Source organism: Stegostoma tigrinum, chromosome 18 (assembly GCF_030684315.1).
Source record: "Stegostoma tigrinum isolate sSteTig4 chromosome 18, sSteTig4.hap1, whole genome shotgun sequence".
In the NCBI taxonomy this organism is placed as follows: Eukaryota; Metazoa; Chordata; class Chondrichthyes; order Orectolobiformes; family Stegostomatidae; genus Stegostoma; species Stegostoma tigrinum.
In genome coordinates, this window is record NC_081371.1 from 30,925,805 (window position 1) to 30,950,516 (window position 24,712).

Below are 24,712 nucleotides of genomic sequence, written 5' to 3' on the forward strand. Positions count from 1 at the left end.
TCCATCTTCGGTCCGCCTCCCCCTCTCTCCCTATTTATTCCAGAACCCTCACCCCATCCCCCTTTCTGATGAAGGGTCTAGGCCCGAAACGTCAGCTTTTGTACTCCTGAGATGCTGCTGGGCCTGCTGTGTTCATCCAGCCTCACATTTCATTATCTTGGATTCTCCAGCATCTGCAGTTCCCATTATCACATGCCTATGAAACAAGCAGCTTTGTGTTCAATGGTGACAAACATTTTGGAATGTTGTTAGATCTGCATCCCTCCGATCTATAAAATAACATTCCTGATTTGTGACTTGTAAATGGTGCGATCTAGCCCCTCTGATATGATGGCCAGTGACCCCGACTGAAATGTGATCTGTTTGTCTCACCTCTCCCATCCAAACACAATCTGAAAATTCAGCTGGACTACCCTTATAAATTCTGTATTTACAAAAGCAGTTCAGGTGTTAAATATCTAGCAAACAGATGGTGAGATAGGAAACCAGATTACCATCTTTTCAATAGTACTGAGTTTATTTGGACTCTACATTGGACAAACAGGCAGAAAGCTAGCCACCAGGATACATGAACATCAACTAGCCACAAAACGACATGACCCACTACCACACGTATCCTTACATACAGATGAGGAAGGACACCACTTTGATTGGGACAACACATCCATCCTAGGACAAGCCAAACAGAGACACGCACGAGAATTCCCAGAAGCTTGGCATTCCAACCGGAACTCCATCAACAAACACATTGATTTGGAGCCACTCTACCATCCTCTGAGAAAAAGAACAGGAAATGACATCACCAATGCAGGAAATGACATCACCAACCCAAGGAAACCTAAACAGATAAATAGAAAGCGGGACATAACACCAGCGCTTCATCGGAGGCTCACTGCTGATGTTACTGAAAAAGGTGACGAAACATCTGAAAACTAATCTTCCAGCTCAGCGAGCAAACTCACATCCATCATAGCTAAATTTACGACCCAGTACAGATACCAACTCACAGCCTGAAATTATCAGCTCTATATAACAATGTACATCAAAGACTCCTCCAGGGGAGCACATAGAACATAGAACGTTACAGCACAGTACAGGCCCTTCGGCCCTCGATGTTGTGCCGACCTGTCATACCGATCTCAAGCCCATCTAACCTACACTATTCCATGTACGTCCATATGCCTTTCCAATGACGACTTAAATGTACCTAAAGTTGGCGAATCTACTACCGTTGCAGGCAAAGCGTTCCATTCCCTTACTACTCTCTGAGTAAAGAAACTACCTCTGACATCTGTCCTATACCTTTCACCCCTCAATTTAAAGCTATGCCCCCTCGTGCTCGCCATCACCATCCTAGGAAAAAGGCTCTCCCTAACCACCCTATCTAACCCTCTGATTGTTTTATATGTTTCAATTAAGTCACCTCTCAACCTTCTTCTCTCTAATGAAAACAGCCACAAGTCCCTCAGCCTTTCCTGGTAAGACCTTCCCTCCATACCAGGCAACATCCCAGTAAATCTCCTCTGCACCCTTTCCAAAGCTTCCACATCCTTCTTATAATGCGGTGACCAGAACTGTACACAATACTCCAAGTGCGGCCGCACCAGAGTTTTGTACAGCTTCACCATAACCTCTTGGTTCCGGAACACGATCCCTCTATTAATAAAAGCTAACCAGATGTAAGACCCCCAATTCTGCATGCAAAACTGGCAGTCATTAGACAGAGCTTTCTAACTATTCTTCACTGAAGCTGTTTCAAATCAGGTGAGCATGATGTCAAAATAATGAATGGTACCACAGTATTCTCATAAATTTAAAGTGTTCTGCAGGGCTTCTTTACCTTCACCTTAAATCACAATGTCATCATACCTTCATACTATCTCCTCAGATATCATATTGCACCTGTACATCCATACATTCACTTCAAATTACAGCTCTGCTGTAAGTAGCTGTCTGGACTTTAACGACAGTGTTGTGATCTAAGGCAGTGCTGGTACAAGCAATGCTATTCATTTTGTCTAACAACACATAAGCTTAGCAGTTAGCTGTAAGCTTGCAATGCAGATTTCTAGTTGCTGACCTACACAGGCTTGTTCACAGTCATCATGGATGATCTGCAGGTAGAAACTAATTTGCAACTTTCAAATATCTACCGAAGTAAATTTGCAGCAGGTGGTTCAGATATTTATATCTGGACTACTTATATCAGAATAGTTTCTTTTTCTATAGGGCATTTAAAAGCTTTCCTTAAATGGAATTCAATGACATTTCATTGAAATTTAGTACAGTGGCTCTGCTGAATTCTACATCACCCTTCCTTTTCCAGTAAATATTCTCCATAATATGAAGATTAAATAAGATCAGCAGAATTTTCTGAAATTTTAATTGCATTTGTGGAATATTCTGTAACCACAACAAAAAAGCATAATCAGTGAAAGCAACTTTAAAACAAAACAAGTTCATCTTGGGTTTTGCAGTTGTAATGATGGTGTAACTGTCAGCATTATCCATCATTACCGTAAAATTCAGCAATTCTTAATGTCCACGTATGCAGAGGTCGTTGCAGATCCATAAATTACTGTCAATCATTTCCAGATCCTTCACTGCTGAAGTCCTTGCAGTTAGAAGTTGATTAAAAATCACTGAACTGACATGAATTAACTCTTCTTGCATGTTATTCTCATTGCAATGTTCCTTAAATAAATTGAGCCTAATTGGATGAGGTGTAGTCTCATTAACAGCTTACTAAATCGTAAATAATATTGAAAAATAAATGCTGCAGTCCTGATAGTCTCTAAATGTGAATTTAGTTTATCAAATTTCTCAATATTTGTTAAAAATTCTAGATTTTTAAAATCACGAAAGTGAATTTATTTTTAAAGTTTATTTAGTATTTTAGTATCTATTTTAATCCCTCGTGCATACTCTAACCTTTCATTTGCTTTCCATGAAATTCTAAAACAATATCTTTATTGTTATTTCCTGGTTTGTTAACTAGAAGAGTTCTTCAATATGATTGGCTATTCAGTCAGCTTGATGCTATTACTGCTCAATGTCAAAGGCCACCTTTAGCTGGCAACATAAGTACATGGGGATACGTGGAATCTACTGTACATAGCTCACTAGGTCTTGACGGGCAGCTTTTATTAACGCCGGCAGCCACAGTCACATCCCCAATGAATATAATGTGTAAGCTAAAAATGTGGCTCTAAGTTAGAAGCAGCCTTTTTCTAATTGATTTCATTTTTGCAAATTAAGTATATGAAGACCTACTGATGTAAAAATCTTATGTAATGTATTGCCTAAAGAGATGAGCAAATGGCATTCAAGCAACAAATGATTGTGCAAAAGAAAATCAATAGCATACGAACAGGAAATCATTACTGATCCTATTAAACCATATGTGCTGTTGTAAAGGTCACACCTTGACTGCATTAACACTGGTGACTAATTGCCATTTTGTATGGTAGATAAAGAAAACATGTAATTGGCTCTGTCGCCAAAACTTGCTTAAAGAATTAATTAGTAACAGCTGATTCTCCTTTTATTGCATATAAAATCCAACATTTGTAATAAAACTTAAAGAACAGTATATGTAATTGTTACACTCTTTGTTGGACATACTGACAGTACCATTAATGTACCAATTATAGACACTTCAGTCCAATCCTAACGGAAGATGTTTAGAATGTTTTCCTAGCTGAAACAACATGTAAATCCACAAGTAACTAATTGTTTATACACATCATTGACTATCTGCAAAATAGAAAACACTTAATTCATGTTGTTTTAATCTGCAGTGAACATTTTTATCATACCTGAAACAATATTATGCTTAAATCAAATCACAGAAATGGCACAGAGGGTCGATTTTGCTGACACTGAATACTGAAGTGCAGTAAATTTAAATGCATTCAGTCATTATGATGTCAGCATCTTTAATACAGTATTTCATTCATTAATCTGTAACCATTTTCCTCAGGCAGTTCATCAATTTAACAGTTTCTTTTAACTTAAACCACTGGAAAAATGAGTGATGCCTAAATTACTTCTCTGGTGTATAGGTATATTTAATACTATCCCTGACAACTGCTGATATACTGTTGAAAAAGTATCATTTGTTTTTACCAGAAATTGTTGATCCTGATGACAATACCCAAGAGCTAGTACATAATGACAAAATATTTAAGGAAAATAGTTTCCATGATCAAAACTGTTGATGAGTGAAAGAACAGCAAGAGACAATCAACACAGAGAAGGAGAAAGAAAGAGGATTCAATCATAATAATGAAACATAGGAGCAGGAATAGGTCATTCGGCCCTTCAAGCCTGCTTTGCCATGACAATCATGACTATCATCTGACTCAACAGCCTGTTCCTGCTTCCCTCCAATACCAAATATTTTGATACCTTTAGCCCCAAGTTCTATATCCAACTCCTTCTTGAAATCATCAATAGCAAGAGCAACACTCCTTCGATAGATGGCCCACACTGCACACAATATTCCAGGTGTGTTCTCACCAATACCCTGTGTAATTGCAGCAAGACACCCCTGCTCCTGTACTTGAAACCTCACTATGAAGGCCAACATACCATTTGTTTTCTTCACCTGAGTATATACCTGCAGCAACTAGTGTACAAAGACATTGCACATTCCCCTGACAATAGTGTGTCCCCTGATATTAATGTGTCTTTTTTTGCTACAAAAGTAGGTAACCTTACAGTTATCCGTATTATGCTGCATCTATCATGTATTTGCACAAATACTCACTTGTTCAAATCACACTGAAGCATCTCTGCATCCTCCTCATTGCTCACCCTCCCACCCAGGTTTGTGTCATCTGCAAATTGAGAAATTACTTTTAGTTCCTTCATCCAAAACATTAACATATTTTGTAAATAGTTGATGTTTTAGTACTAACCCCTGTGATACTCTATTAGGCACTGCCTTCGATTTGGAAAAAGACCTGTTTATTCCTACTCTTTGTTTCCTGTCTTCCAAAAGATTTTTATCTATCACAACACACCTCCCAGTCCCATGTGCTTTAATTTTTTAACACTAGATTCTTACGTGACACTTTTGTTGGAAGCCTTCTGAAAGATCAAATGAACCACATCCACTGGCTCCCCTTCATCAACTCCATAAGTTACATCCTCGAAGAATTCCTGCAGATTTGTCAAATTTGATTTCCCTTTTCATAAATCTGTGCTGACTTCTTCCGATCCTGCCATTGCTTTCCAAGTGGTCAGATGCTAACTCTTTTATAAAGGGACTCTCTCGCTTTCCCACTATTGACATCAGGCTGACTAGTTTTTTGATTTTCTCTTGGCCTGCCTTCTTTAACAGAGAGTTATATGAGCCAGCTTTCAACGCGTAGGAACTGTTCCAGAGTTTATGAAACCTTAGAAGATGACCACCAATGCATTCAGTATTCTAGGGACACTTCCTAAATTCACTGGGATGGAGATTATCAGACTGTGGGGATTCAATCCCATCAATTTCCTCAACACCATTTCCCTACTAATACTGATATCCTCTAACTAAACCCTGTGGTTCAAAGCATTTCTTATATGTTATTTGTGTAGCTCTTTGTGAACACAGACCGAAGTTCGTATTTAGCTGCTCAGCCATTTCTTTGTTTTCCATTATAAATTCCCATTTTTGACTGTAAGGTTTAACTTCAACAACATTTTTCTCTTCACATACCTATAATGATAATGATAATGTACGTGAAGATGTCTGAAAATGTTGTATTATTTTGGTACAAGGTAAAAGAATAAGCTGTGATAAAAATGAATGGTTAAGATATTAGACAGCATTGCTTCTAAACTTTTAAACAATGCCTATTTCAGAGTGCGATTAATGAGTGTCAATACAATGCTGGCAATATGGAGGAAGCGGGTAAGCTGAAAAAGTGCAGTGCCTCAAGGTATATTGTGCAGTTATATAAGTGTAGGGGGAAGACAATGATGGGCCAGAAATGACTGAAACAGAGGTGCAACCAAATTTAGTATTAGAAATATAATGTTGAGGATTTTACAGTCAGAGTACAAGAACAGGTTAAGCCAGGCATTACACAACAGAATCACTGGTAATTTCAGAGGTAAGTTACAGTAGAAGAGAGGGATTATTTGTGCTCACTGAAGAACTGGAGGAAAGAGTTCAACATCCAGGACCAGCATAGGGCTCGGGAGTGTTAGAAAAAGAATTTATAGTCACATTTAATTAAGAAGCTTGAGAAGCTCATCTTCAGGGTGGAAAATTGACATAAGGGCAAGAACCATATGGTCACTCCACATTTATCAAAAGACGGAACTCCATTGTTTTAATGAGACAGAAGAGAATAAATTATTGCTGTCGATTGTAAACTCAGGAATTTATTCAGCCCCACCAGAAGGAAGGAGATTGGATTGAGGCACATTAGATGAAATGTAGACCTATGTATCATGGGCCACGGGCATCAGAAAACAGAACAGATATCAATCAGCTCAGAATATTCATTGAAGACCAATTATAAAAGGCAGCAGTTGACTCTGTTAACTGTGGTTTAGCAATTCCTTATTCCTGTTCTAGAGTGAGAGACAAACAAACTGATCAGATTCTTGCAGTTGCGTGTGTGTGCCGACCAGTGTCTACATAACCCTTTTTGGTCTATTTTGGTCTAGGTGGTTTTAAAGCAGACTGATGTTCAGTATGACATAATTATTTGTTTTCTTTCCTTTGAAAGCATGTGCTATTCAATTCTGTATGTGGAATAAATAAATTATATTTGTGTGCATGATGTTTGTGCTTGAATTTGTGTGTCTTTACAATTAGGATTGAAGGGGATCAAGAGATGCTGCAAAGGGAAAGAAATCAACCATATGGATGAATTAAGTTTTACACAGCAGGCAGACTGCCCAGCAGAGGGGTGGCATTGTTATAAGCATTCAAAGGGTGAGGCATAATTAATTCAAGGTTAAGACCCAATCACATAAGGTGGAGACTTTGTTAGCATTATAAAGAAATATAACTGCTACAGGCATTTGTTTAGCAATACAAAGAATCCAAAAACCTGTAAGATGCAAGTCTGATTAACTTTGCAAATGAACCAAAAATAGTTTGTCTAGTACTGCAGAAGTTGAGTTTTGTTGAGAAACACATTTTGTCGAAGCTTTTTGATTTGCACTCATCAGAACAGTTGAAAAATGTGCAGTGTGTGTACACATTCATTCCATCTGCAAAGAAGAGGCCCTGTATATTAACAAACACCTATTTCAGTACATGGAATTGCACCACACTGCAAGTCCTCTGGCAGTCCCAAATTAGCTGCCAAAGTAGTTATTCACAGATTCAGGGTTAGTCAGAAAATGTTGTCCAACTGTAGAATCATATCTTTTTGTTAGATACTGTGTTACAAGCATTGCAAATCTCTATAACTGGACAAACTGACTGTAATTGTGGAATCCCTATAGTTCGAAGTGTAAGTAGGAATTCCCATTGCATGCTCATATCTGATAAAGATCACTCATTTTGAACAAGACATCCAACTCTCCAGGTGATTTTTGCTTATCAGGGCAAAAACTCATCTTTTGTTAACATATTATAATTAATTTCATGATTAATACGATGTTGTACATTGGCAATATGAGTTAACCTCCTGAAAGAGTTTTTAAAAAAACACAATAACTTGAAGAGCAACATTTAATGATGCACAGTTGTGAGCTGCTGGCTGCGGATAAACTCAAAGACACAAAACTGGCCATTAAACAGTACACGGGACTATTTGTTCTAGGAGCAAACTTGTCTGCAAGATAGCAAAGAAATAGTAAAGACAATGCTCCCAGCCAGACAAAGAGATTGCATATTCATTGAACCTCTGAGACTTGAAAACACCAAGGATATCGGATAGGGAAGAACAATTGATGTACACAAGTCAGACATAAACCGTTATGTTAAGGACAAATGGAGCCTTTAGTGCAATAAATTACGTACATACCTTCACACTAACTATACTTTACATTTAGATAGGTGTACCAATGTAGTAATAGGTTAAATATACTCATACTGTGCATTATGTGAACCTAATCAATAGTAATCATGCTTTAGATTTAGATACTTATTCAGATAACTATTGATTTCTTATGACCAAATCCAAGTGTAACTGCTTCTACAATCCTTTCTTTGGGGTCTCCAGCCTTCATTTTTAGATGTTTAGACGGAGTCTCTTACTATAGCTAGTAACAAACATCATTTTAACATTCGAAAGATCTCCGGTCACTCTCTATGGATAAGAGGCAGAGGTCAGGAGCGATTATCAGACCCCAGAAATTCCCACAACACCTAACATCCAAAAAATTATTGGAAGCTGTAGTTCATGACAGTAGTATTGGAAAAGAGTTGAAAAAGAGGTTGAAACTAGAATTTTGGAGACTTAATTTCCTTCAGGCTTTGTAAGTGCATTTGTAATTCATTCTTGTTTGCTACATGGTTTCTTTATGTTGTCCTTTTAATCTCAAAATAATTTTAAGGTCTAATTTAAGTTTTGTGAAATGCGATTGTAGGTTACAGCATTTAACAGGAGTATTTCTACCTTGCCAATCATCAGAGAGAATTTACAAGTAAAACTTCAATCTCAGTTTCAGTTTCAACATACAATATACCAAAGAACAGTGGAAAACATTGAAGCTTAAAGAATACAATCTACCCTTGCAATTGGTGTTAGTTAGGTGGTCATTCTTCTGGCAGGGAATATAAAATCCTTACTATCCATTAAGTGAGAAGTTGTCAGTAAAGAGTCATAATAGGCTACCATAATTAAATACATTTTGTTGACAGATGCTGGGTGTCCCAAAATGAAAGGAAAGCTTCTCAGAAACATGAGATAACAAGGTGTAGAGCTGGATGAACACAGCAGGCCAAGCAGCATCAGAGGAGCAGGAACGCTGATGTTTCGGGCCTAGACCCTTCTTCTGAAGAAGGATCTAGACCTGAAATGTCAGCCTTCCTGCTCCTCTAATGCTGCTTGGCCTGCTGTGTTCATCCAGCTCTACACCTTGCTATCTCAGATTCTCCAACATCTGCAGTTCCTACTACCCCTTCTCAGAAACATGTTTAGATAAAAGCCGATAAGACAGATCCACTGAACCAGAGATAGCAATATCGCAACAGTAGTTGACCGTACGTTCTTCACAACAGACAGGTAAAATATAATACAATATAACTAGTAATTATTTAGAGAAATGACTTTACCCAAGGATGTTGAAAGGAAGTTTGAAATTAATTGTCAAACAGGCCTCTGGCAATGTGCTGGAAAAAAACGATTTGCTGCATTTCCCAAGAGAATTAGCCACTTTGTTTTCTGACAAACGAGTATGGACTGATAGCATTACAATGACATAGGAGACACTGTTCCTTTATCCTTAATGCTGTGTTGCAGGCAACTGCCAGAAAAATGAACATGTTGTAAAGTTGGGTACCCAATGATATCATTGATATAGTTCAGGGCCATCGGCGTCTCCTGCTGTTAATGCTTTTGAGAAAGCTATAAAAATTGAATGATATGACATTGAAGCAGAACACCTGATGCTGCAAGTGATTGCCTTTTTAGATTTTTCGCTTAAAAGGTGAAAAATAGTCCCAAATTTTGGATTCTGTCTGCACATTGCACTCCTGCCAAGGATTGCTCCAATTGAAGGTATGATGATTTCAGCTAGTTAGCATCACGGCTATGTTGCGGCGCATATGCTAGGTATAATCTGGACTCATTATATAAAGTCTTACTCAAAGTTTCAAAGTGTATAAAACTATTAAATGACAGCTACTAAATTCACAGGAATAGCTGGGGATAACTTTAATAGCCCTTTTCCAGACACTAATAAAGATAATTATTATTTACTGCTAATCATCGTTCTGGTTAAACTGGTGGGGATAGTCTCTGTGAAGCTTACATTGGCTGAGACTGATTCCAAGAAAATGATGCAAGAATTATTATAATTGCTCATTTGGAGCACACAGTTTACAACTGCACTGTCCAATGAGCCAGTAAACATAGACAACTCTTAGCAGCATCCTGCTTGGTTAATAACACAAACCAGAGCTTCTATGCATCGCCATAGTGGTATCTTCTTCGTTCGCTGTTTCTCAAAATGGACCTGGCTTTTGACTGTATCACACTGTTTAAAGGTTTAAGGCAAACATTTAGCATTCCAACGTGTTCTGTTTAATTTTCTCGCCTGTTGCAACCAAATCATTGCCCCCTCTCTGTGATCACATTGCAGGACATAGTATAAATAAAAAGTTTTGGGTGCCTCTGATAAAGGAACAACTAAAATCAACTAAAATCATAAGTAATTTTAAACTCCATATGAATAGGTAAAGTCAGATTGGTAGTAGTAGCCTGGATGTGGAAATCATAAATACATTTGAGACAGTTTCTCAGAACAGCATATTCTGGAACCCACCAGAGAACTGATTATATTAAATTTGGTGTTGCGTAATATGTGATAGAATCAACGAATGACTTCAGAGTAAAGCCTGCAATATGTGTTGGTTTGAGGAGTGCTGTGCAGGAAATTGTTAGGAAAATCAGAGTAAGGGGCCTAGAATCTCTAAGTATTATACCATTCACCTTCCCTGGCCTTCTGGAGGACTGGAGAACATCTTAGGTGCTGTATCAGAAATAATGGGAATTGCAGATGCTGGAGAATCCAAGATAACAAAGTGTGGAGCTGGATGAACACAGCAGGCCAAGCAGCATCTCAGGAGCACAAAAGCTGACGTTTCGGGCCTCGACCCTTCATCAGAGAGGGGGATGTGGGGAGGGTTCTGCAATAAATAGGGAGAGGGGGGAGGCGGACCGAAGATGGAGAGAAAAGAAGATAGGTGGAGAGGAGAATATAGGTGGTGAGGTAGGGAGGGGATAGGTCAGTCCAGGGAAGACGGACAGGTCAAGGAGGTGGGATGAGGTTAGTAGGTAGGAAATGGAGGTGCGGCTTGAGATGGGAGGAAGGGATAGGTGAGAGGAAGAACAGGTTAGGGAGGCGGGGACAGGCTGGGCTGGTTTTGGGATGCAGTGGGGGGAGGGGACGAGCTGGGCTGGTTTTGGGATACAGTGGGGGAAGGGGAGATTTTGAAGCTGGTGAAGTCCACATTGATACCATTGGGCTTCTGGGTTCCCAAGCGGAATATGAGTTGTTGTTCCTGCAACCTTCGAGTGGCATCACTGTGGCAGTGCAGGAGGCCCATGATGGACATGTCATCTGAGGAATGGGAGAGGGAGTTAAAATGGTTTGCTACTGGGAGGTACAATTGTTTATTGTGAACTGAGCATCTGCAGTTCCCATTATTTCTATGCTTATTTAGTTTGGTTGGCCTCTTCGTCCTATTCATACAGCAAGTTCACTTCAGTCCCTTAGATCTACAAAAGGATCTTGAGAGCCGGGAGGGAGCAGCCTTCTCAAATCCTCTTTCCAGTCCTGACGTTGCTGAAACTACAAAAAAGCAATGTATGGTTCAGCCTTTCTTACATCAGGGTCAGATTCTGATCCAGAAAAACCTGTTAAAACTGTTTAGGAATATCAATCTGCCTGACTTTTCTGATGCTATGTCTAAGGTGAGAAGTTATACAGAAACACACTTTAATTATAAATGATTTGTCTCCAAACTGTGTGTGGGTCTAATTACTTAAAATGACAAACCCAAAAAGAACTGCACAATTGTGGCCAAAGTATCTGTTACTTCCTTTCTAAGTCTTTCAACAGGTTGTAATCCCGATCATCAAGTTATACACACATTTTGACTTCTGCTAGTTTCCGATGGCCAATTCTTTTTTGCAATTATTTCAAACAATGTCCTACAGCCTGCTCTAGTAAACCTACAATCTTATTGCCATCAACATTGATAAGATCTGACAGCACTTAAGATTGACTGTAATGTTTGAGCTTTCAGCCTGTTTTCTTTGTTTACTTAAAAGTTACAACGTGTCACTGTACCATAATCACTGCAATGTATAACTTTTAACTTTGATCTTTCTTTCTACCTTGTTGATAAAATTCTGTACTTAGGTACTTGTACCCCTGTGTGGCGACATTATACACTTGTCATGTACTCCTGTACCTTTGTACTTGAGTATGTCTGACAATAAAAATCAAAATCAATTATTCTTTCCTCAATCACATTCCTATTTATTAGCCTTACTCTAAACTATTCAGTTTCATTTAGAATTTCCAGAAACTTCTTTTGCTGCTCTACTTCTAAGCAATTAATATGCTATTAAGCACATCCGCTGACTTACTTACAGTCAAATATATTTTTTGATTTTAAAAAAAGTCTGATAAAAGATCCAGAAATGTTTGTACATGTACATTCCAAACTTCTGTTTTAGAAAATTATCCCTTGACACTAACACAATACAGAAGAGAATTTATTGTATAGTTAACCAAAATGAAAAGGTCAGGTACTTACTGTGATTACTTCTAATTCCAAAATGGGCTTTTGACTTAATATTCATGCCATCACTAAAATAGTGCATTTCCACCATCATAACATTGCCAGACGTCAGTCCTGACTCATCTCATCTATTACTGAAATTGTCATCTGTACCTTAGTTACCTAAACACTTGACCATTTCAACGCAGTCCTGACAGGTCCCACACACTCCACCCTCCAAACCTCCACTTCTCACCCCTAAATTCCCACCACATCCCACTGCTATGCTGTCTCTCATACGTTGCCTCCCAACTAAGTAACAACTGGTCGTTAAAATCTTATTACAACAAAAACATCCATGCTGCCAGATCTGCTGAGCCTTCCCAGCAACTTCTGTTTTTATTCCTGATTTACAGCATCCACTGTTCTTTCGGTTATTGTTTAAAATCTCATCCTTATTTAAAAATCCCACAAAGTTTGTAACTCTCCATCTCTGTAATGATCCCCAGTTGGTGCAACTTTCAAAACGTCTATACTCCTAATTTTGGACACTCATGCATTCTGATTTGTATAAGTGCTCCAGCCACTGATAGACATGCCGCCAGTTATCTAGGCCCCAAGCTGTCCTCTTTATATATCTTAACCTGTTAAGGACAACATTCAAACTGCACAATAATGTTCCACATGGTTCAGGGCCAATTGCTGCTCTGTTCCAATAAGTCAATAATTTGGACAGACAGCAAGGGTGTCTGATGTGAAAATTTGCAGTTTACATTGAATCAAAGGAGGGTGACAATGAAATGTTGACACCTTACAAATGTTGAGATATAAGATGAGACCAAACATCATAACACAATAAATAATGTGAATGTGTACTGGAAATGTACATTATAGGCAAATAGTTTGGTCTATTAATAGATATCCTAGGGTGCAGACAGTAGTGAGGTTTGATAATGATTGTAAGATGCAAGAAATGTCGGGGGGGGGGAGCATCATTATGGTAGAAATAATGAGTACAGTCAGAATCCTGAAGATCTAATTCCCCACATAAACATTTGATGATCAAAATTGGCATATTGCAGATATAAGATTGAGGGGAGATAGCTGAAAGTACAAACCTGGAAAATTACTGACAAAATTTTTAACTAACCCTGATGAAAGAATAGATTTTGCCAATAAACCAAAGCATAAATAAAATTGTATAATTATTGTAGATCATGCTAGTCAAAATACTTTTGAACACTAACTACAACAATTATTTAGTATTACATTTCCTAATTTGCAGCAATAGCAAAAATAAATCATCAAAAATAACTGAAACCATCATGTCTGTGCACTCCAAAGTATAACAATCTTCCACTTTCACTGAACATACAGACGAACTTTATTTTTAACTGACCTAGCAAGTAGCCTAATGTGTTAATTTAACTTAACTTCTGTTTAAAGAATTGGTATCAGATTACACCAATGCTTCGAATACTTGCTTATTAAAACTGCACGAAGGAGCTTCATTCCTGCCAGCTCCAAATCAGCTAAGCAGTGCCATCTTGTGGCTTCATGCAGAACTTCAGCCTCCGGATGAAAATCCCTACAAATGTAAAAAACTATCCAGAAATTGCATTCGCCATTACATACAAAAAAGAGCAAAATTACTATAAAGTCATAGATTCACCTAGTAGATTAGTAAAACTAAATAAAGACTTTAAAGTTGAAGTGGAACATACCAACTTCTTTCCAGAAATAAAGAATAATATGATTTTTATTCTAAAAAATTGTTAAAAAGACTTAAAACAACATGACACTCCAATTGTCTGAATCCACACCTGAACTGTCAGTGTTATAATCAACTAGGTCCATCTGCATATGTTTCGAAGTAAATATCCAAACACCAAACCAACTGATTCAATTTGAATTTTCAACACACATTCTTAAAATACCACATTTCTAACTTAGTTAACAAGGTGTAGAGCTGGATGAACATAGCAAGCCACGCAGCATCTTAGGAGCAAAAAAGATGACGTTTCGGGCCTAGATCCTTCATCATAAATGAGGAGGGGAAGGGGGTTCTGAAATGAATAGGGAGAGAGGGGGAGGCGGACCGAAGATGGATAGAGAGAAGAGAGGTGGAGCTGCAGTGGAAGAGAGACACCTTGAGGTTTGTCCAGAGGGAGGAGGGTAACTTCTTCAGGGTAGGCATCCTTAGGAGAGGCTTCGCAGTGAGGTTAAAATTGTATCAGAGATAATGGGAACTGCAGATGCTGGAGAATCCGAGAAAACAAGGTGTAGAGCTGGATGAACTCAGCAGGCCAAGCAGAACCTTAGGAGCAGGAAAGCTGACGTTTCGAGCCTAGACCCTTCATCAGAAATGGGGGAGGGGAAGAGAGATCCCCTGAGGTTTCAGAACAGATCTTCTCCTCTATCCACCTTCAATCTGCCTCCCCCCCTCCCTATTTATTTCAGAACCCCCTTCCCCTTTCCTGCTCCTCTAATTCTGCTTGGCCTGCTGTGTTCATCCAGCTCTACACCTTCTTATCTCAAATTCTCCAGCATTTGCAGTTCCTATTATCTCTGATACATTTCTAACTTGTATTATTCTGGCCATAAATTCTCATCAATATAGAAGTCTGACACGTTATTAGCCCCTGCAGTTAAGGACAAAATCCAAATGGTGGATCCAATGTAAATAAACTGATGGCAGTCCTTTACATTTGAAGGCAAGTCATTCTAGAGTCCACCATAACATTTATGCCACATTATGGAAGGGAGATATGCATTAATTGAGCTGGAAATCTGCCACTTCTCATTTATTTTGCATCCCTTACATTAAAAGTTCAAAGTTGTCCACAAAATGATACTTATGAGAAAGTTAACTGTGTAACTCAATATCAAAATAACTAGTAACATAACAATATGAGAACACAAGAAACAGGTGCTGAAGTAGGCCACTTAGTCCCTTGAGCCTGCCCTACTATCCAATGAGATCATAACTGAACTTCCACCTCAACTCCATATTCCAATGCGATCAATCCCATATCCCTTAATTACAAAAATCTATCAACTTCTGTCTTGAACAAAATCAATGACTAAGCATCCACAGCTCTCTGTGGCAGAGAATTTCACCCATCTACAAATGAAGACAACAAATGGTGAAGATCACAGCGGATCAGGTAGCATCCATGTAGAGACAGCAAGCTAACGTTTTGAGTCTAAGTGTCTCTTCCTCGAATCTACAACCCTTTGAGTGAATGCATTTCTCTTTATTTCAGTCCTAAACGTCTAACACTAATTCTGAAATGATGGTACTTAGGTCTAGACTTTCTATCTACAGGAAACAGTCCCACAACATCTATTTGGGTTAACAAGGTGTAGAGCTGGATGAACACAGCAGGCCAAGTGGCATCAGAGGAGCAGAAAAGCTGATGTTTCGAATCTGGACCCTTCTTCAGAAAATCTATTTGGGCTTAAAGAGTTAACATTTCGGGTCCGGTGACCCTTCCTCTGAACTCCTTCTCAAGCTTCCTCAGAACCTCAGTTTTTGTTCCTGATTTACAGCATTCATAGTTAACATAGAACATAGAACATTACAGCACAGTACAGGCCCTTCGGCCCTCGATGTTGTGCTGACCTGTCATACCGATCTCAAGCCCATCTTACCTACAGTATTCTTTTGGTTTTTATCTATTTGGGCTTGCCTTTTAAGAATTTTATGTGCTTCAATTAAATCACTTCTAATTCTTCTAAATCCCAGAGTATATAGACCTAGTCTGCTCAATCTTTCTTTCTAGGACAGTCATACCATCTGAGAAAACAATCTGCTGTGCCTTTGTTTCACCTCCTTTAAGACATTCCTTAGATAAGGAGGCCAAAGTCCACATAGTATTCTAGATGCAATGTTCCCAAAACCTTGTACTTTTTTTTCATGTTAGTGATTAAGAAAGAATATTGACAAAGCCACTTAAAAAATTATTTAAATAGTGTCACCTGAAAGATGTCAGTATTCTATGGTCTACCATCTTCACTGTTTCATCAAAGATTTTTCTTTCATCATTGATTTACAAGTGCCAATAGTCATTGATGATTGCACAATATTTAGTTCTCTGTTCACAATTCATCAGATAATGACGCATTGTGCCCAAATGCAAAACAATCTGGACAACAATCAAGGCAAATATTTGACAAGCAACATCTGTGTTGCACAACGGCCAAACTATGACTATCCCCAACAAGAGAGAATCTAATAATCTCCCCGTAACTGTTAATGAGATGACAATCATGAAATCTCCGCCTCCCTTCCATAATCAACATCCTGGTGATTACCACAGACCATAAATTTAACCATAATTGAAATTCAAATACTATAGCTACAAAGGAGAGTTAGATGCAGGAATTCTGGAAGGAATCACTCACCTCCTGACTCCCCAAAGCCTAATCACCATCCATAAGGTAAAGGTCAGGAATGGGGGTCAGTTAGCTGGACGGTTGGTTTGCCATGCACAGTGACACCAACAGTGTGAGTTCAATTCCCGCACTAGCTGAGATTACCCTGAATTGTCTCCTTCTCAACCTCTCCCCTCGCCTGAGGCATGGTGACCCTCAGGTGAACCCATCACCAGTCCTATGTTCTGGTAAGACTGTGGTAACTTTACAAGTGAGGAGGGTGATACAATACTGTCCAGTTACCTGGATGATGGCAGCTTCAAAAATTGACAAAAATAATCAACAACTTCCAGGGACAAAACAGACCTAATGACTGTCATGACTGAAAACAAAAAATGCTGGAGATCACAGCAGGTCAGGCAGCATGCACGAAGAGAATGCAAGCTAATATTTCGAGTAATGATTGTCATGCCATATACTACATGAAATATTCACACTATCCATCAGCATTTCACTATGGGAGCAGGTTGGGAGCTCTGCAAAAAGGACTGCAGAACACATCAAGGCTGGTGCAACAGTATCTTTCAAATCTGTTATCTGTAACATCTAGAATCACAAGGGTTGCAAATGGCAACCCATCATATCCCTTCCAAATCACATGCCATTTGACTTGGAAATATATCAGCATGTCTCACTGTCACAGGGCCAAAATCATCAGGCTCCTTTCCTAACGTGGCAATGGGTACACACGTACCATGTTGACTGACGTGGTTCGCTAAGGCATTCACCATCGCCTTCCAAAGGAAAAAGAAGGATGTTCAGAAATGCTGTCCTTGCCATGGATGCCCACATCCTTTAAGCAAATTTTTTAAAATGCAAATCTAAAAGCAACACGTTCTCTCATTGCGGCGTTCCAGGAGTGTTCAGACAACGCAAAGCCTTAACTGGGGTTCACAAACACAGTTAAGCTTTTAACAAAGGCCGTTGAACTAGCAGCAGCTGGCTTAAACATAGAAACATCATCTTACGTATTCTTTAGCAATCAGGAACAGAATGATTTCAATATATTTTGTAACTATGAATTTCACCTCATAAAATATGCACCTAGGAAGAAGTGTGCTTTACAGGCAGTAAAACGAAATACATGTTTATGTGGGTTAAATTCAGTTTTTCAAATGACAAACTGTCTTCTTAGTAACTGCTAAATTCTAGTCACAGGCACATCAACTCCTCAGAAAATAAATGGTTCCCAGGTTTTGACTCTGTATCTCAATTAAGAGTGCAGCATAGAAAGCAAGAGATCAGGTCAATTATTTGCAAGAAGAAAATTAAACTCAGGCATTCAAATACTGTCTAATTAAATAGAAGGGAGATATTTATTAGCATTAACATACTGGCATATTCAATTTTTGTCTCAGCCAAAACATATAAATCAAATTCATTCTTTGGCACCAAAAACAACATCTCTGCATGTCAGCCTTCCCTTGAACACTAGTTCACTACAGCTCATCTAATGTATTCATTGACTGTTTGTTATCAGGTTGTGCCATCAGGAATTCAACATCCATAAATGAAGATGCTGCCTCAGTATCACTTTGCTGCTTCAAACATTTCATGGGCATTAATATAAAGGATAGGGCCATAGAGAGGAAACTCTGCATAACTGAAATTGAATTTTAAATGAAGGCAAATGAAAACACTTAATTGGGAAACTGGTAAAGACACTTGGGGTAACAGTTCAAAGGGTAATGTCTGTTCAGTTAATAAGGTCAGGTTTGGAAGTAAGAAATGGATACACCGTCTCTGAGCTTTGTAGAGACCAGAGGGCTATAGTTTCCTTTCAGTAAGAGATCTGCATCATATATGTAATTCTCAGGTAGAAGAAGTTAAAACAAATTTGTAAACAAGTGAGGAGGGGAGAGATGGGAAGATGGCAGGAAGGACATGCGTAACATGACGGAACTAGGGAAAGGGAAGGAGGAAGAGATGGGGAGATAGGGCTGGTCAGTTAGTGGCGTCAGTTGATGTGGAAAAAGAACTGTTAACTCCATTAGAGATATCAATTTGTCATGCAGACATTAATGTCAAAAGTTGTGGTTTTGAAGCTAAAATTAGTTATGTAAATATACCACATTACTATGGAGATAGATTGCAGGGAATCTTCCTTTGCGTCGGATGTAACTTTGTGCTTTTGCTTCAAGAAACAAGCAGCTCAGCTTTGGAATGGACAGAAAGTTGAGGGATCAAAAGGAATAAATGTTAGCCAGGCCCATACCTTAACCAAAGAAAATAGCCACTTTATTGATCACTGCATAGAAAGCTTGCTGTCAGTTTGAAGACAGTTTGAGTCCATGAGGGGAAACTGGAAGATTTGTCTAGCTTGAAGGTGGAGGACGGTAACCTTCATAATGAAAAGTAGTTCCTTTGGGAAAAGGCAGCAGAAAAGAATTACCAACAGCTGTGGAACAATCATGGAACAAGTGGATAAAGCTATTAAAAACAAAGGGTGCTTCGAACATTTTAAGTCTCTAGGCAGGAATTGTGAGTGGAGCTCAGACTTAGCCTTTAAAGATAAAAGCTGCCTTGTACAAAAGCATGGGTTGTGCCCATGAAAGTGGATAACCTTTAATAACCTGTTAAGTAGCCAAAGACTACTTTCTGGGTATCATCATGGAAAAGGGAGGGTTCAGTTAAAAATAGTCATTTAAGATATATATAATTGTTTGCTTTGATACGTTTTTCAGTGTGAAGTATAAGTTACTATCTAAGACACCGTTTTTAGTACAGTTTTCTTCACTTCTAAACTGTGGAATCTTGTGTCTTCATTTCACCAAAGATAAACATTAACAATCCCTATGGGGATTGCAACAATAGGAATATAACCCAATCTATTTGATAGTAGCATATGCTGAGAGCACCTTGAAAACTCCCATGTTCTCAGCCTTACCTGCAGTGTGGTGACCCTCAGGTTAAACCACAAGCAGTTGTCTCTCTCTAATGACAGAGCACTGCTATGGTCCTTCGTGACTACGGAAACTTTACATTTATCTATGTTTTCAGGAAATAAGGAGAAGGAGAGTCAATTGATGAGGAAAATTAATAATTATTTTTGATTTTAAAATGTGTTCATTCATCTCCACCAGAATAACACATTCATAAGTAGACCAATTTAATTACATAATACAATTTAATTTTGTACTGCAAGAGTGCTTACTCAAATATTCCAGTGAAGTTTAAAGTTAAAAGCCCTTAGGAGACAAAATGTCAACTTATAATTTTACTACACTGTCACAATTTTGAAATATGATCAATGTAATTTAGTATTCATTTTCTTGTTTGATGGTTGAGAATTATCTGCCACTCAAGTCACAATTAAAAAGCCATATTTCTGATTATTTTTGAATCTTAAATCACTAGGAGGAAAATCTCACACATCTTATTGCAATGTGTTCTGCAAGCTAGTCACATGATGCAAGTCCTAGCTGTCATGGAGAACTTTATTTCATATTTTGTTCTACTTTCAAAGATTAAATTAAACCACAACAGAAGAGGTAAGTAAGTCAATTCAATTTAAAAAGAATATGAATTCAATGCATTTAATTTCTGTTTCACTGTTGCTTCATTCACAAAATGCTATATGGCCAAGAAGATCTACTGAGCGCAGAAAGACTGTTTAGTGTGAAGCTAAACATTGTTTTATCTTATGCATCCTGCAATCTATCATTTTTGGAACTGGATGACATTTTATAATGAATCACACAAACAGATCCAATCCAGCAAACAAAAAAAAACCAACTGCACCAATATCAAAATATTTAGCAATATGGTTGCTTTAGAGAATTCATTAATTAAAAACTTGTAACCAGTCACAAGATTATACTCTGAAGAGAGCCTTTGAAACAAACACTACAAGCCAGTAATGCAATCAATGTACATTTTCAAAGCTGGCAAGTGGTTCAGAATCACATTCATTTTGCAAAATCTTACTGGGTATATTACTTACACCAGAGAGATGACATCACCACGTTGTACCTCATAGTTCCGCACACTCCATCGATTTAAAAGCACAATGTCACATGTGGTTCTTCCTGGAGGATTTAATGATGGCTAGGAAATAATCAGAAGAAACGAAGTGTTCAAAATTGGAAATGTAAATTCTGTGCATGTTATCTTAGACCACTCCAGAGATGACCAGGCCTTCTAGCTCTATCTGCCTGTCACACTCATTGCTGGGGGTGGATCTCACCATGGAGGATGAACTTGCATCTGAGCAGGATACATTGAGCACATCTGAACTTTCCAGCCAGAAATGCTCTCAGGTCAGCTGACCAAATTTCCAAGGCCAACGGGGCAGGGTAAGGCAGGGTCCCTCTGCTTCACTGTGGAGCCTGGGACTGTACCTGGATGTAGGAGGAGGAACAGGAAAGAGAAAACTTTCCAAGGATGCACAGGTATCTCTTCAATGTAAATACTTTAATATATTTTAAAATATTCACTTATCATCAGTACTTGAGTGAATGCCATTTTATTTGAAACTCTAAGAATGGAGATATTTAGGCTAACATTCTTAATTCTACAAGTGCTTTATGATCCATAGTATGAACTGAGCAGCTCCTGCAGCCTGTGCAACCTGTAGAACCCTGGAAGTTGATTGCTAGTTTGGTAATGAGAGTTAATATCTCCAGGCTACAAACTATTGCTTGGGTCTTCAGTCACAGTAATATTGCGTGCCATGGTTAATACTGCTTGTGTCAGGATTTACATTCAACGTAATAGGTCAATGCATAAGGTTCACATGTAGCATTTTGTGCTAACAAGTATCTTTCACCTGCACTAGGTGGAGTTCTGTTTAATGCTACTACCCTTTGAAGGACCACACAGCACATAAAAAGGGAGCCCCTTCCTTCAGAGGGTGAAACACTTATTTTACTCACCCCAGCTGCGCAGCATCCATTTTCATCTCCATGGCACGGTTGCTTTTTGGATCACAATCTAAGGAGACCACAGTTGCACTTCGCAGAGTGAGTCACAGACTCAGCCTCTCAGTCTAGGTGACTCCCCAAATGTTCCTATTTCCTTATTGGTTGCCCTTCCCTTCAATCTTATTAGCTTTGATCTTCCTCTGATCCTATCTAACTCATTTATTTAACTGCTCATCTCCTCACTTTATTCCCTGAACCACAGGCATTCTATGTCATCATACCAGATATAGACAAAGAGAGGGGCCTATTAGAGACCAAAGGGGCAATCTGTATGAGGAGCCAGAAGATGTGGATGAAATCTTAAATGAATATTCCTCACCCATATTCACAGGAGAGAAATACACTGTAGCTGGAGATTTCAGTTGGAATAGTGAGGTTCTAGAGCATGTCAAAATTAATAAGGAGGAGACATTAGATATTTTGACAGGCATAAAGTGCATAAATCCCCAGGGCCTGATGGGATGTATCCCAGGCTGCTATAGGATTCAAGGGAGGAGATTGCTGGGGCCCTGATGTAGATATTTAATACTTCGCCAGCCAAAGGTGAAGTGCCAAATGACTGACAGATAGCGAACATGATTTCTCTGTTCAAGAAAGACAGCAGGTATTTACAGACCAGTTAGTCTGACATTTGTGGTAGGGAAATTATTGGAAAAAAATTATGAGTGACAGAATTAATCAAACCTTGGAAAGGCAGGGATTGGTCAAGGATAGTCAGCACAGATTTGTTGGAGGGAGATCCTATCTAATTTAATTGAGGATTTTTTTAAAAGGTGACTAAATATATTGATGAGGGTAGTGTAGTTGATGTGGTTTACATGGACTTTAGTAAGGCCTTTGTCAAGGTCCCACATGGAAAGATGGTCCAAAATTCTAAACAAAAAAGAACCAAAGTCCCATAAACAACAATGTGTGGATAAACAGATAAAGTTCATTGAGGCCTACGTATTGGTCACAACACAAGGGAAGCATCCTTTTTTCTGAAACAGTATAATGAGATATTTTATGTTTACCTGAAACAGAGGTTCAATGTCTGAATTTGTAGCTCATGCACATTACTGCACTGAGGTGTCAACCTAAGTACATTCTGTCGTGAATACCTGATTGCATAAATCATTTGTCTTAGCATATCACTTTTTGGTTTCAGAAATTAAAGTCTTAATTCTAGATAAACAGAAAAAACCCAAATACCAATGTACACAAATGAGGAATGCATGTAGCTGCTGGCCAAGGATTGTGTCCTGAAATGCTATTTGCTGCATAGAAATATAGAGGTTCCTCACAACCTCGTGAGCTGAAGTTGTCAAGTGCCTGCTCTGACTTCCATATTGAGAATTCTCAACAGCCAGATTGTTCAATGCAATTGGTAAGCTGAATATAAAACAGGCAAGTTGCAGTGTCAATCAGACATTTAATAAGCTCTAGTCCCCCTTGACTGATAATTCATCACGACCAAGGAAGAAACTCGCCACTCAGCAGGAAATGCAGTGAATTGCTCCTGGCACTGAGATAGGTCACACCAAATGTCTCGCCCCATTCTGCCAGAAATTTCACCATTGCCCGCATTGCTCTGAACACTATAAGTTTTCACCTACAGAGTAGGATCTTTTGAATTAGTTAGAGAAAAAGACAATAAAACATGGAGGGAATAACATAATATCTTACTTGTCTAAAACTAAACTGTTAAAGCAATTTCACTGGCCAAGGTGTGGAAAGATGTGGAACAACTTCTATAGCAGCTTATCATCCAAAGATGTTTCACAGAAATATTATAAAACTAAGAATGATACCAGGCTGATATATCATGTGAACAGCATCAAGTTTATGAAAGACAAAATGTAGGAACCTGCCAGAAATGGGTTCGAATAGTCAAACCGTAAAGTGATAAAACTATTAATGAAATTTCAGAAGCAAATGCACTGAAAGAAACTGAATTTAGGTGATGTTTGGGCCGTGGAAATTTGTTAGGCTTTGTGATGACACAAAATATGAGTTCAGAAAAATTGAATATGACACAAAAGCAGTGAGCAGACTAGGTTAATCTCGGACTAATCATCTGGAGACGTTTGAAGTCGGGAACAGAGTTCGGAGCAGGAACCAAAAACAATGGCTTCAGTATTTCCAATATTTAGTTGAAATTTCTAATACCAGATAAGCAATCTGATAATTTAATAACATTGAAGGAATCAGGAGAAACGTTGGTGAGGTTAACCTGGGCCTGACACCATACAAGAAAAGTAAATCCCCATCACTTCGGGAGATGTACCACCCACAGCCTCCAACATGGCAGTTCCCCAACCCCGCATGGCCCGTTTCTATCTCCTACCCAAAATACACAAACCCAACTACCCCAGTTGATCGGTGTCTCGGCATGCTCCTCCTCCACTGAACTCATTTCCTCCTACCTCGACTCTGTTCTTTCCTCTTCCTACCTACATTTGTGACACAACCCACACCCTGCAACTTTTCCCTACTTTCAATTCCGCAGCCCCCAGCACCTCACCTTCACCATGGACATACAGTCCCTCTGTACCTATATCCCCCACATAGAGGGCCTAAAAGCCCTCCACTCCTTCCTCTCCCGTTGGTCCAACCAGTCCCCCTCCTCTGACGCTCTCATTCACTTGGCAGAACAGGTTCTCACCTTCAATAGTTCTTCCTCTGATTTCTCCCACTTCCTACAAAACAAAGATGTGGCCATGGGCATCCATGTGGGCCTGAGCTATGCCTGCCTCTTTGTAGGAATTGTTTGTGGAACGATCCCTCCTCCACAACTACACCGGCACCATCTCTCACCTCTTTCTCTACTATATTGATGACTGCGTCATTTCTGCCTTGCGCTCACACGAGGAGCATGAGCAGCTTATAAACTTCGCCAACACCTTTCACTGCGTCCTGAAATTCACCTGGGCTATTGCTGACACCTCTCTCCCCTGATGAAGGG

At 38.9% G+C, this 24,712-nt stretch overlaps 1 protein-coding gene across 10 annotated transcripts in view; it reads right to left on the bottom strand.

The window, feature by feature from the left end:
* The window catches only part of immp2l (inner mitochondrial membrane peptidase subunit 2), a 507,249-nt gene that overhangs the window by 464,933 nt on the left and 17,604 nt on the right, over nucleotides 1-24,712 (bottom strand). For all 10 annotated transcript variants that reach the window (XM_048548871.2, XM_048548870.2, XM_059652429.1 and 7 more), the window contains exon 3: nucleotides 20,790-20,893. In XM_048548871.2, coding sequence (XP_048404828.1) covers nucleotides 20,790-20,893 — 104 coding nt within the window. The remainder of the gene's footprint in view (nucleotides 1-20,789; nucleotides 20,894-24,712) is intronic.